The sequence below is a fragment of the Grampus griseus genome (genome assembly GCF_964374135.1).
Source record: "Grampus griseus genome assembly, chromosome: 16".
Taxonomy (NCBI): Eukaryota; Metazoa; Chordata; class Mammalia; order Artiodactyla; family Delphinidae; genus Grampus; species Grampus griseus.
In genome coordinates this window covers 10,449,083-10,464,569 of record NC_139010.1, presented here as the reverse complement: position 1 = coordinate 10,464,569, position 15,487 = coordinate 10,449,083, and the positions used below count along the sequence as shown (strand labels likewise).

At 36.2% G+C, this 15,487-nt stretch overlaps 1 protein-coding gene across 2 annotated transcripts in view; it reads right to left on the bottom strand.

The window, feature by feature from the left end:
* Window positions 1-15,487, bottom strand: part of RYR2 (ryanodine receptor 2) — a gene marked incomplete at its 5' end in the record, with an annotated part of 721,806 nt that overhangs the window by 183,904 nt on the left and 522,415 nt on the right. For both annotated transcript variants that reach the window (XM_082674159.1, XM_082674158.1), the window contains 6 exons: window positions 2,016-2,094; window positions 4,292-4,455; window positions 6,077-6,217; window positions 8,289-8,379; window positions 9,709-9,929; window positions 11,463-11,632. In XM_082674159.1, the coding sequence (XP_082530285.1) occupies window positions 2,016-2,094; window positions 4,292-4,455; window positions 6,077-6,217; window positions 8,289-8,379; window positions 9,709-9,929; window positions 11,463-11,632 (866 nt within the window). The remainder of the gene's footprint in view (window positions 1-2,015; window positions 2,095-4,291; window positions 4,456-6,076; window positions 6,218-8,288; window positions 8,380-9,708; window positions 9,930-11,462; window positions 11,633-15,487) is intronic.

Sequence of the window (15,487 nt, the reverse complement as noted above, 5' to 3'; positions counted from 1 at the left end):
AAAGTAAATCTAAAATGAACCAAGATAAGGATTAAGGTTTGAACTTTATCCAGCGTAAGTCAATAGAAAGAATTTCATCATAGTCAATATTATTTTGAGTAACCACTTGGAACAAATCTTTTTATCCAGAGATTAAATGCATCCAGTCTTCCTTAGACAGGTCTGTGATTATGTCAATAGCCCTCCCCTAGGAGGAGGCTAAAGGCTGCACGACCCCTATGATATTCATTTTGGCCCATCTTGGGACCCCAACCTGTGTGACGAGTAAGTGGGAAACACTCATTTTGAACAGGAAAACTGGAGCAGCTGGCTTGTTTGAAAGCCTCCCGGAATAATGCTACTTGTTTTGCCCACCCCTTTGTCCAATGACCTCTCAACACACTTGTTCCACGTGATTTTGCCCATATAATTTGGTGCATTCACCGTTTCCCTATATCATTTCATGTATGTCTATGGGATCCGGGTAACTAGGCTGAAATAGCTCAGGACTGCCTTCCTGTAAATCTCCTCTCCATCACCACCCCACCAGCTCAGTCTTTATAGAGGACAGATACTTCACTCTTACTGACTTACCTAGTAAATCGATTAAGTTACTGAACAAAGAAAGAGCCATACGCTTAACAAAACAAAAAGGGGGTTTCTTGGAAAGAGGGACTGGTTGGCTGAGGCAAAGACTGAAACTTAACATCAAGTTTAGTAGGGTGGGGCTTCCCTGGTGGCGCAGTGGTGAAGAACCCGCCTGCCAATGCAGGAGACACGGGTTCGAGCCCTGGTCCGGGAAGATCCCACATGCTACAGAGCAACAAAGCCCGTGCGCCACAACTACTGAACCTGCGCTCTAGAGCCCGCGAGCCACAACTACTGAAGCCTGTGTGCCTAGAACCTGTGCTCCGCAACAAGAGAAGCCACCGCAATGAGAAGCCTGCATGCAGCAACAAAGACCCAACACAGCCAAAAATAAATAAATAAAAATAAATAAATTTTAAGAAAAGAAAAAAAAGTTTAATAGGGTGATACTGAGTTGCCACATAACACAAGCAACCCTTGGAACCTTCGCTCTTTGATTTTCACTGCGCCAAATCAGTACATGCTTATTTTAGATTCCTGCTTCATCTCAACTTCATTTCTCTGACAACCCTATTTTAACCATCTTCTCTAAGTTTAAGTAGGCTTAACTTAAATGTGACCACATTTTTCCTCCAGAAGAATCTCATAATATATATGTAGGACTTATATCACGGATTGCAACTGCTTTAGTTATCCCATTCAAGTTATCTTTTCTCGACAATGCAAATAAAACATGCCATCTTGCCTCGCAAGTGAACTGCAGATCTACTTAGAGATAAGAAATACAACAGAAGAGTAGAAGGTGTAAATAATCACTAAATTCTGATGAATCATTTTCAAGATTTTATCTAATATAAAATTATACATAAAGCTAACGTTCCCTTAAAAGATGTCTGGACCTAGAGCCAGTATTTCTTACTGAAGACCCTAATGATAGTTTAAAAAAAATTTTTTTTGAAGTACAGTTGTGTTAATTTCTGCTGTACAGCAGAGTGATTCAGTTATACATATATATATATATTCTTTTTCACATTCTTTTCCATTATGGTTTATCACAGGATATTGAATATAGTTCCCTGTGCTATACAATAGGACTTTGTTGTTTATCCATCCTACATATAATATTTTGCATCTTATTACTACTTTTTACTCTCACAAAAATGTATGTTTAGAAACTATATTTGATTTAATTAATAGATTTTTTGAATTTTTAACACTGTGCTTTTTATGAACACAAATATTCTTATGTGCATTATATGTACATCAGTGGCAGAACTAAGTATTTTATTAGACTAACTATTATGTCAGCAAATCATAATTAAATGTTCTTTCCTAATCTAAAGCTCTCACTTGAAAGTAGAAAATTGTCATGGTCAGAAATACCTGAGCCATGATCATTCATTAGGTACGTTCAGTACTGAATTAGAATGTGATATTCTGACTTTTACCTTGTCCATTGACCACTTGTCATGGGAATGTTCTGCATATTTGTTAATGAAGTATTCCAACTTCTCAGGAATTGTAATACTATGAGAAAAATAAAGAAAAAAGGTTTGATTTTCAGCACTTAGAGGGAATCATATTAATAATTTACTCACAGCTTATGACTGCTTATACCCCATTCGATGCATAACTGTTAAAAAATTGGTTTAACAAGGTACTACTTTTCCATATGGTAGGAACAATATAAGAAAAGTCAAGCAGATAAGGTTCTACCCACTCATCTTATAATGACTCACACTTTATGTCTTAATGTAAGTTATATACAATAAAAATTATACAGAGTATAAATAAAAATAATTAAAATGTATTCAAAAAAGAGGACAACAGATAACACCGATTTTTTCTTTAAACCTGAATGAAGATATAGTTAAATTCAACAAGCTTAAAGACATACTTTTCTCCCACATACGTTCTTTGAAGTTATTCCTCCTTTTGACTTAAGTCTCTTAGGCAACAACTATAAATGGGTAAAAGACTGCTGAAATCTGACCTGTTCCATTTCAAATGTACTAAAATTAATTTTAAGTTAATTGCATACAACTAGTGATATGTTAATAATTTTAAATGTTAATGGTCTATATATAAATTCTAGATGTTACTAATATGAACTATAGGGAAAAGTAATTAACCAATTCATGCTTTATGGTTTTGATAACATTTCTTCTTGATGTCTTTCATGCTTAAATAAATATTTAATCCCTCGAACAGACATGGAGTCCGTGCAATTGAAAACCAAGTCTGATGGTAAATGTAAGACTTGGGACTATCAAATATACCTATGAATGGAAAAAATAACTTACTAATGCAATTAACTTTGAGAATAGAATTATAAGTAAAACCTAGTATAACGAGATGGTTTACTGTTCTTTTCTAGCAATGTTTTCAGTTAGTAATTGAACTTTATGATATTCACATACTTAAAAAGCAGTATGGTAAAAAATCACAAAGATGTAGAAATTATTGATATCACTATGCAAACCTAGTCTGTTAAGAGGTCCCCAAAGGGGCTAGCCGAGGTAAATTAATATACATGCCCAACACTTATTCATTAATTGGATTTAATTAATCAAAGCCATAACATTGTTCTAATGTTATTTTAAAATCCTAGATTACATTGTATGTTAACAAACCACAAACTTACCCAAGTAGGAATGTGAACATGTGGTATTTTGGTTTACTTACTTTAGAAGAGATACAAAGGACCAATCACATAAGCCAAATACTGGGGGGGTAGAGTCTTTTCTCACAGGACTGTTATCAAATACCAAACATGCAAATTTAAGGCATTATCAAACTAATGGCATACCACCTGGCTTGAAATTGGGATCTGGTTATGGAAGCTAAACCAGCTGAGGGGCCACCCAGAGACCTGAAAGTTGAACTCCCAAGCAAATTCAGATGCTGTGGATGGTAACTACCAAGTGACTACCTTGCTAATACTGATCTTGCTGAGTCACCACGGAATGGGTAAGATAATGTGGCATGGAGAGCAGCCTTCTTGCAAATGGAAAACCATGGTCCTACTTAAAGACAGTAACAACAACAAAAATGCTGAGACACCTGACGTACCCAAACATCCTATCTGTAGAGCAATTTACGCAAGTAGGTACATGGAAGAGCTTTCATAATGATAAGTAATATGTTATCTGTGGTTAAGGTTGTCACACCGCATTCTCAATCCATGCTAAATTTTCCAGAAATATTCTCATTTGACATTCCCTTCACTCTCACGCTGTGCTTTCTGAGGCTGAACATAAGCTGCTAACCCTAGGCCTGGCTGAGATGTAGTGATGATGAAGTGATGCCCCGTAGCTCACAGAAAGAGCTTTGCACTGCATGCTGGGAGCACCCTGAATCAAAGACTCTGCACAGAAGTTGGCTTCAATTATTAATAAACATTTAGGGTAGAATTTCAACTAAAAAATAGAACTGATATACTTTCTTGATTCTCATTATTATAGGTATTGCCATGTGGTTATTTACAGAGAATCCTGACGATATTAAGAGTATATCTCTTAGAAGGTACATCTTATCTACTTCTGATATTTGTAGAACCATTATTATTACTACTATCATTTCATCAAGTAGAGGGACCCCTAGTAAAAGGATACCAATTCAAGGGGGGCATGGATGAGAGAAAGTTCACTTTAGTACCTTATTCAATTTCAGACTTCACACATCATTTACAATAAAAATCTGCTGCAATAGAAAGAGTCCATACTTTGAGGTATCAACAGGTTGTGGGTTAAAGTTCCCTTCAGAATCCATTGATGACTGTTTTTCCATCATACTGACATAATTTGACTCCATGTAGTCTGGAGGCAAAGCTCCCGCAACTGCACTCAGGCAAGGCAGTGCCAGTTTGAAAAGTTCTTGTTCATATTTCTGGGAAGAGATGGAGGACCAAAAAATAAATACTCCATTACTAGTGAGCAAAGGCTGTCAACATGATCACTGCAGCTGACACGATGCTGTAAGAGAAAATCTGAATTACCTTGGGCTGGCTCAACTCCCCGAAGGATTCTTTCTCTAGAAAATGGAAACTATAGCCTGACATCCCATAAGATGAGATGAGTGAAGCTTTGTACTGCAGTTGCAGCATAAAAGGAATAAAATCTTTGCTTCTCTAAACGTTTATTCTCCAATAATGGGAAATGAAGTGAACCTAAATATTCTACATGTATAACGTGTCTGTACAACATAATATAATTTCAGTCAATGAGGACTATTGCTGCACCACATTATAAGACTAGACATGAAAAATACCCAAAGTATAACATTCCAGAGAGTAAGGAATTTTAACTGGTCTGTATTGCATTACAAAGGTATGAAAAATAAAATTCTGTACTGAGAAAGAAATTCTACAGGAGATACTATGCATAATCAAAATTTCTGGGGAGAGGTATTTGTATATTAATTACATAATTAGTTAAATTTGTATTTGTAGATTTTTTAAAAATCAAAAATAATAATTCCTTTATTATTAAAAAGTTTTTAATTCAAGTGTAGTTGATTTATAATGTTGTATTAATCTCTGCTGTACAGCAAAGTGACTCCGTTATATACATCTAGATGTTCTTTTTTTAAAAAATATTCTTTTCCATTTTGCTTTATCCCAGGAGATTGAATACAGTTCCCTGGGCTATACAGTAGGACATTGTTGTTTATCCATTTTAAAAGTTATCTCACTTTAAATGTTCAATTTTAAATTAAAGCTGTAAATTCTTCTCAAAATACCTTCTACATATTATTTCAAAAAGGCTCCGGGTTTACCCAAGGCAATTCAGCAAGAAAAAGCATTGAGTTGTAGCTACCAAATGTAATCACAGATAAACTTCCCTTATTATGCAGTAAACTCTTGGTTATACTATTCCAGTCATCTGATAACGCCTTTGGGAATTCAAACTGATTTTGATGAATAATTTAAGCATAAGCATACGAAGCATGTTGTTCTGATGTTCTCTAACATAATACACTCCAGTCTTCTGAAAGTATATGAACTATTCATTATAAATATGGCAACTATAAGGGAATGTCACATACATAAAGCACTGAGTACTTAAATCTCCGTAGCAGCAAAGTGGGAAAAGTCAGTAAGGCCACTGGAATATTATAATTTTGTGAGATTTAATATTTTATATTTTTATATTTGACAGGATTTCTTCAGGCTTTCTAAGATTGGGGAGGTGACTGACTAGGGAGGGTTTGAGTCCAAAGAAGTCCAAATGCACCAGAAACTGATCAACCCATGTGCATAATTTCCTAAAATGCTTAGCCATTTTAAAGTCAGAAAATGTTATGATCACAAGGAACATGTTACCATCATGACTACGAAAAGTTAATATAAATTGCATTCTCAACATTTGTTATAAATGAAGAGAAAAAATAAAACTATGTCAAGTCTCGATGAGCAAAGACAGCATTCCACTATTCCACTAGGAATACTATCTTACCAAGACCCTATGGCTTTTCAGTTGTTTTATCATACGAATAAAACCACAATTACCTTTTGAGACAGGGCATCAAAAATGCCCCAGAACAACTTTCTTGATAAATGAAGTTCTTCTTCTGAGGCAGCTCCGAAGTTTCCCCACCCTCCAGGCAGGCAGTAGTATTTCCAGCATCTTTCATAATGATTTGTCAGCAGCTAGGTGGGAAAACAATTCTAAGAGCACTGAGCTAAAGACACATGGTATAGATTTTCCATTTCCTCCCACATGGCATTCTAATGCCAATGCCACGTGATAAGGCCAACTGATATGGAACTGCTCAACCCCATATGAATTCTTTTGGAGAATACTAAGATCTTATATAGGATGTCTCCTTAAATTGAATGCTGAGCACAAGATGAAGACCAAATGACCAATTTCACAAATTATCTTGAACAGAATTCTTTAGGAGGTTGTTTGGTTATCTGTGTACCCCTGAGTTCTACTTTAGTTGCTATCATTTACTTACAATTTTATGACTTGTTATCCTGTGGAATCCATGCATGTAACAGAGGGATTGATGTCACACTGACCCAGAGGATACAGCACCTAAAATGTGCATTCTCAAGGGACAATACCTCTGAGTATTTGTGCTTCTTCTCTACCTACCCTGAATCATTACACTTTACGATTTGCTTCAGAACAGACATCTCTAAACAAACTCCCTAAACTGCCCTACTTCCATAATTTCTTTATCTGTAGCTCTTTGGTGGTTTTGGATGTAATTTATTTTCTTACTGAGGGTCTATGTTGCTTCTTAAGTTTTTAACCTACAAATATTTTGTGGGACTAAACTAGAAGTTCAAAGACATGGATGGAATTTTTCAATTATTCGGTAGGTCTTTGGATCATTTATTCTGGGCATATAAACTGAAAAATATTCACAACTATTTGCCAAATTAATAAAATTATTATTAATAATAATTAAAATAAAATTTTTTTTGAATAAACTGTAAATTTTTGGACCCTCTTTCCTATAGCTAAGGAGGAAAATAAATTGAGTGTTACTCTTATTAAAGCTAACTAGGTCTCTTACTGTATAAATATTTCTTCTCGTTTGGTCTCCCTCACACTGACGAATCACACACTCACACACACACACACACACACAATTTAGGAATCTCAAATGATGAAATACTGAGATCTAATTTGCTTAGAGTAACAGGCAAATATCTATAATGCAAAAGAGTTTTACCACATAAAGTGATACTGTATCTTTTTTCAGGTATTTTCCAGCTCATTTGTATTAAGAAAATTTTGCATGACAAGCAAATGATAATAACTATAAAAAAACCCAGGATTTTCAGCAAGGATATAACTTACTTTACATAATTCATCAATTTCTCTAGATTTATTAAACCAAAATCACTTTTTGTAGAGAAAGATTGTTTATGTTAAGTATCTAGGTGTGCTTAGTGTAAGAGCAGCTGAAAAAAAATAGCAGCTTATTTTTATCTTAAACCTCTTTTCATGGCACAATTACTGGGTGGCCATGAGGAAGAAATGATGCTTACCAGGTGGCAGAGCAGAGTGGTCACCTATAAAAAGTCCACTACAGGACAATGACCTCCATGCACAGACCATGTCACTAGATGACACATTGGTACACACCTAATACCTTAAAATCGTGAGCCAGGATTGGTATATTACATGACAGGAAAAAATTACATGACAGGAAAATATTCCCAAGTCAATAAGACAGAATGAGACTTGATCATTCACGAACAGAATAGTAAAGCTGGGAAGCAAAAATGTCAGGGACTTTACTCTGTGACAAAATGTAACTGCGTATACATAAAGATCATATTTGATCCTTATGAAATGATATTTGGAAACTGTCATTTGATTACCAACTTAGAAAATGTTGTTTTTCAAACCTATTTTTTATGCCTTGAGGTTGCTAATACTTTAGGCCAGGCCTATTACTGTGTTTTCCAGCCTAAAAGTATCTTGGTTCATCTTTTTCTTGTGGACCATTTTCTTTCCATTGATTTCTATTTCCACTGATTTACAGTAAACCAATCTTAGGATTCCTCTGGTCTTTTATTACTTGTTTATTTTAGGCTGAGGTACACATAGCTATAACTTACATGCCCATTTCAATAACTGGAAGAAATTTTCCAGCATCAAAGATTAAACATGATGTATCTGAGAGATATACATATTGTAACAGGAAACAAAGCCAGAGGACCCAGTAATCAAATGACTACAAACACTTCCTGTACTTACCTTAAGAGGCATCTTTGCATGTTCATTTAATAATGGGACATCAAATACTAATCTTCTGAGTAAGTGCTGCATCATAGAAGGTCTCAATTGGCTGGTGGAACAAAGCTAATTTTAATAATGAACATTTAATAATGTCTAAACTAAGTAGAATAATTCACTAGACTAGATTATACATGCCAAGAAACTGTACCTACACCTCTCTTCAGATGATGTTAATTTTAGGTGTTCCTAATCCAGAGATTAACCAATAGTTACATACTTTTGTAAAAAGCTACATTTCCAACTCATCTCTAGCTCCCTGATCTGAGGACCAACCCTTATTTGCTACAGGAGATGTTCCTCTTCTGCTCTTTCCCTTGCTACCACTCACAACTGCAGACCCCACTGTCGCTACTAATTTAGTAAATGCTTCTTCCCTCACTCCAGTGAGTGGGAAGGGTCTTCAATGCCCAGATCAGAAGCAGAAAGAGGAGGGAGTGTAGGAACAAGAGGAAGAGAAAAAGACTGAGACCGAAATTTTGCCAGAGGAGAAAGGGAAAGAAAACTAACACACAGTGACCATTTACTGTGTCGGCAATCCTGACTGCTTCATCTCATTTAATATTTAGAAAAAGTCAGTGAGACAGATATTTTGATTCCATTTCACAGAATTTTGGGGTCAGGGAACTAAAATTAGATTATGAACTAACCTTTTTTTTTTTTTCTTCTTTTTTTTAACCTCCCTCAGTCCCATCTGGCTCCTACACCCATACACTCATTCCACTATGAGTGAAAACCTTTCCTTTACCAATGTGCTGGGCAGGCTGCAAGCTTTCACCTCCAAGAGCTCCTGTCCATCAGAAAGAAACCATAATCCTAGCTAGAGGCCTGAGAAATTGTCACTTTGACTGTCAGAACCTCAAAAGGAGAAGATATGCTTCTGGTTTTCAGAGTAAGACCTTCAAACACTTCTATCTATAGGAAGCGGCTTTCCAGGCTGGAGGAAATAGTCTGTCTTCATCACTGTCACAATAGGTCATACTTTAATATTATACTACATATATTTTTTATCTTTAATAAGTCTCTGTTTTCTCTTCTCTTCTGGAAGAGGAGTTAAAACCATCACACAGTGCAAAGGGGAGAATCTATTAATATTACACTAACGTGGCCGGCGACAGCTCACATGCCAACATCCAGAATAGCATCATTGGTCCAACACTGTATCCAATGGCTAGATACCGAGAGAGTCTTGGAGGAACACTCCTGAACTTGATCAGGAGCAAGGGCACTCTGGTAAGACTCATACCCCAGCACATAAAATGAATTAATTTTATGGTCCAGAAATTTTTGACAACATTCAAAACAATTTGTCAAGGGCCAGAGACTAAATTCTCTTTCTTAAAGAAGAAGAAACTTGGTATAGACTTCATTGCCCACTTACCCACAAATGGAGAGTAAACACACTTCTATGGAATCTCGTTGAGCTTTGGTAAGTGAGCAGCCCTTAGAAAGTCTGTACACAGTGTGAAGTAATGAGTCAATGAGGGAAGCATGGTGCTCAGTGCCGGCAAAAAGAGGAGCACATCTTGTTAACAAAGGCAACACGGCCGTGCAAAGGTACCGATTGAGGGCCAGGGCCATGTCTGTAGCGCTCAAAGCAGCCTAGAAAGGAATTGGAGAGGAGACAGTCATTTGTGTTGGGCAGGAGACAATTTTCAAAGGGATCCACAAGTTGACGTGTACTTTCATTACCTAGAAAACGACAAAAGTACGTAATACGGAAACGGATTCCTCTGTTACAGATTTACCTGTGGTTCATATGCTTTTTTATCACTAAAGACAATCAATTTTCAATTGCTCATAAATAGATAAAAATTAATGAAGTAATATCTATCTCTTCAAAGAGCCCCAGAGGTTCATGTTCTAAAATAAAATATTGGGGGTTTCCCTGGTAGCGCAGTGGTTAAGAATACGCCTGCCAATGCAGGGGAAAACGGGTTCGAGCCCTGGTCCGGGAAGATCCCACATTCTGCAGAGCAACTAAGGCTGTGCACCACAACTAGTGAAGCCCCTGAGCCTGTAGCCTGTGCTCTGCAACAAGAGAAGACACCACAATGAGAAGCCCGCGCACCACAACGAAGAGTCGCCCCTGCTAGCCACAACTAGAGAAAGCCTGCGCACAGCAACGAAGACCCAATGCAGCCAAAAATAAATTAATTAAATAAATTAAAAAAAATTTTTAATAAAATAAAATATCAAGGGTAGGATAGATGAAAGATAAAGACACTAATGATATCAAAGAATGTGAGTGCTTCCCTTTACTAGGAGAGGTAAGAGAAAGGAGTTTATTCTCACAGTAGATCTCAAATACATAAATTCTTTCTGAATTCTATGTATGAGTATTAATTATATTTCTGTTCATGTCCACCAGCATCAATAACCAAAGGCTGATTGTCCTACCATGTTATCAACTATACTACTTAGGTTCAGAATTTCACATGAACACAACCAAAAAAACAAAAAAATTCAGTTTCATTTTTGTGATTCTCCTCTCACAGCTTTCACTACTGACAACTCAAGATCTGATTTCCTCTGATATCAAAAAGACTCATTTAATTGAGAATAAAAAGAGGTATTATTATAGCTACTAGAATAACGTTTAGAGTTTCAGCTTATTTTACAATGTTTCAAATAGTAGAACACTTACACTGATAATGGCAGATTCTCAATACTGGCCACTGGATTCACAGGACAGATTTGTGGCTATATGTACGTTAATAAATGAAGGCACCGGGAGGATACTGTGATTGGCATGACTCAACAATGTCCACTAAACCTGCTCAATATTTTAACTGCTTTTGTTGAGATGCATAATTATTTATGTTGACTTCGAAGTGAACAGGAGCCACTGTGACCTCCCAAATTAGGGTTATATCAACTTTCTATTGTCTTCCATTGCACCTGATCAGAATTCTTATCTTACTCTTCAGGTTGTCCATTTTCTCCACTATTCAGTGAGTTCCTTGAGGATATAGTCTATTTTGCTTTCTGTTTACCCTATGTTTGCCTAAAAATATAATAGGCACTCAATAACCATTTGGTGACAATGAATGAATGAACATATCTATGAAAAAATATCATATGGCAGAGGTTGAAGAGTTAAAAGTTGCAGAAGTCATTTGTTCAGATCATTACCGTATCTAAAGAAGCAGCAGCCCGCAGATCTGGCAGAAAGCCAACCTCGAGAAGATGGAGGAGGAAATCTTGAACCTCAATTCCATAGACCCTGTCAAGGAACAAAACCATGGCTGCCTTGTGATCTGGGCAGAACCCCGCAGACATGTCAGGCTCCACCACATTCCCATCTAAAAAAGAGAAGGTGACACATCGTTGTTAATGAAATAGATTACAAATGGCTACTTTCCAGCCTTCTCGTGTTTTAAATAAAGTTATCCGGTGAATGGTTTTCTGTCCCTCTACTACCCTCAAGCAAAGGCTGGGACTTAGCTGAGGCAATAGGGCAGTGTAGTGTAAATCCATGGTCATTTAAATGTTATTTGGGCATCCATTTGTTAACTGTGTATAAGATTAGGACACAGCATTATGCCAGATACCGAGAAGGAAACAAAACGGCACCCAAAATCCAAACTGTAAAACTAAGAGTAAATATCATAAAGCTAAAATGTAAAGCAAGGTTTGCATTCTTTTCAATACAAGAACCTCTTGAAAACTTAATAAAACATTAATAAAGTTCATGTACCCTATGTGATAAACATGGTACATTTACATCATTTACATATTTATGGCTCAGACAATTACAGGATAATGAACAAAACTCCAGGAACCAGTCTGACTTTCAAATGAAAGATGTTTCATTCATCATAATAGCATTTAATAACATTTAAAACATATTTGAGAGACATGTTATCTTCTCTATCAACAGTCAAGGCTTGATGCCTATACAGAGGAGTGAATTCCTTAGTATAGCTCTGTAGATTCGTAGAAGGCATCACTGATATGAAGAATTAGGGAATTATGTGCCCATTGAAAATACTGGAGAACAAACTTGTTTTCTGTTTGACCACGTGATAATTATGCCACATTGCTGCTGACCACACACTCTAAGACTCTGCAAATACTATCACAGAATCTTTATTACTGATGCAATGTTGGAGAAAGAAGGACCCAGGGAAAGAAAGATGATACATGACCATACCCATCCTGAAAGAATACAGTCACAACGCTTTTGTTTTCATTCACAGTCGATGAATGAATTTGATATTTGAATCATGAAAATGAACAAATAACAATGTTTTAAAGGAAATTAGACTGAAGACTAATACGAAATCACTTCCATTCCTTATAATTAATAATAACTAATACACCTAATACCTTCCTTCCTGTAATTACAATAATAAGAATAACAATGCTTGTCATTTGTGCTGTTGTCAGGTATTATGTTAGGAATGTTCCAGACACACTTCCATACAATTTTCACACGTGCACTATGAAGGTGGTCTTATTATCTTCCTTTAACACAAGATAAAAAGCGACTTTTAGGGAAGTTAAATAACTTGTCCAAAATGGCACATCTAGTCATTGGCAAAGTTAGATTTAAACTAAGTAAAATTGGATTTAAAATCCAACCCGAGGTAATTTAATCCTTATGTTAAATCAGCATGCTCTAATTTTTGATTAAAAATCTACATGAAACTCCAGTTCCATTCTCCTAAAAAATCACATTATAGGTAATTTATAGGATTCTATTCTTCTAACAGAAAGCTGTGCCTAAGGAAATGATAAGCAACTCATTGATCCTGAAATAAGATTTGTTTTTTAAACACTCATTCAGGTGGACATTCATTTTAAGGAATGCTGCAACTCCAGCTGCCTGGGAATGAAGACTCATGGATGGGCTGCTGCTTTATGCTCTCCACCTCCTCAGACACACTGGGGACAGTACAGCTGATGAACTGCCTCCTCTCAGACTCCTGGAAAATGAACTGGCCCAAGGAGGGCCAGCTGCACTGGCTTTACCCTGTGCTGCCTGCATTATTCATCCACCTAAAATGACTACCTCACACAATCTGCCCAAACCTGTCTGGACCAAGAGCTGCAGGAAAAGAATATCTACTTTTGAGATTAGACACTTGCCTCTTATTTTTTCTAAACTCCTCCTTCTTTCATTATCATTTTGGGCTACCCTCTAGTGCTAGGATAATTATAATAAAAATGTATGAGACCCATCAGAATGGCCCTCAGCAAAAAGTCTAGAAACAACAAATGCTGGAGAGGTGTGGAGAAAAGGGAACCCTGCTACACTGTTGGTGGGAATGTAAATTGGTGTAGCCACTATGGAGAACAGTATAGAGGTTCCTTAAAAAACTAAAAATAGAGCTATCATATGATCCAGCAATCCCCCTCCTGGGCATATATCCAGAGAAAACCATAATTCGAAAAGATACATGCACCCCTGTGTTCACTGCAGCACTATTTACAATAGCCAAGACATGGAAGCAAACTAAATGTCCATCAACAGAGGAATGGATAAAAAAGATGTGGTACATATATACAATGGAATATTACTCAGCCATAAAAAAGAATGAAATAATGCCATTTGCAGCAACATGGATGCACCCAGAGATGATCATACGAAGTGAAGTAAGCCAGACAAATATCATATGATATCACTTATATGAGGATTCTAAAAAATGATACAAATGAACTTATCTACAAAACAGAAAACAGACTCACAGACTTAGAAAACAAACTTATGGTTACCAAAGGGGAAAGGTAGGTGGGGGGGAGGGATAAATTAGGAGGTTGGGATTGACATATACACACTACTATATATAAAATAGATAATCAACAAGGACCTACTGTATAGCACAGAGAACTCTACTCAATACTCTGTAATGGCCTATATGGGAAAAGAATCTCAAAAAGAATAGATATATGTATATGTATAACTGATTCACTTTGCTGTACACCTGAAACTAATACAACATTATAAATCAACTATACTCCAATATAAAATAAAAATTAAAAATAAAACTCACGGCCTAGGAAAAAAATGTATGAGAAAGTCCTTAGCTAATACTGAGGGGCAGGGTACTAATGTTTAGAGGCAAACTTCACATACTAAATACAGAACATATAATAGGAATTATCAGCAATAGCTGGTGATGCTTAAAGAAACAACTGACTTGTCATTGAAACCTAAGAAGAAATATTGATGGTTTAAGTTTTAAAAGTTGATTTAATGCATACCACAGCAAAATAAAAACATACCAGTTTCTGTCTACATTCTCCATAAAAAGAAAGAAGATTTAAAAAAAAAAAGCATCAATTTAACAATGACCAGTAGATGGTGTTTTAAAAATTAGCTTTCAGTGTGACTGTGATAGTTCACAAAAAATCCTTTAAATCCTCAGGTAGACAATATACTGCATATTTATGACAAAAAAGTCATAACGTTACTATAACTCAACTAAATAGGACAGGAAAGAAACTAACTTGGAAAATCTTAAAGGCTAGTAAAGACAGATAACTGGAGGAAAAGGAGGTATATTGAGACTTTTGGGGCAATTCTGAAAGGGACATCTGGACACTCTTACAGTCCTTGTTTTTGGTTCTTTGTTATTACTGATTTTAACCATAAAGGCTAGCATTTTTTTATTCCCTAATCCATGTGTCACTGGTATTATTCTTATCTTTTTTCCTGAGAGTGTCAATTTTGTGGCTCAGAATGTAGGGGAAAGACAAGATATTTTAGTTAAGTAAATGAATGCGAGTTAGAAGTAAGGTGAAAGAAGGTAAATGAGGAGAGTCTGTTTATACACAAGAAAAAGAAACTGCCTAAAATGAGCAAGACAAAAAGCTAGGGGACAATTTTTAAGGTCCAGCTTTCCCTAAATTTAGAATGGGTATTCAGTTATCATGGCTGTTTGTGTCACCTGAAGATGTGGGTGTGTAAGGTTAGCCAACACGAAACTTTACTTCCTAACAATACGGCCGGCAAGTAGGGTAGACTGCTTGCCATTACACAGTGGTCCCCTCATTCTTGACTTGAGGTACTGACAGCTAATCTTCTCTGGGCATAATTCATGAAAGAAAAGGGTCATCACGTATACTTCCTATCTAAATGTGTTTTCGTTCTAAAATCAGAAGTTTGTATAAAAATGATATATGTAACAATATCCAATGAAGTCTGGAAAACA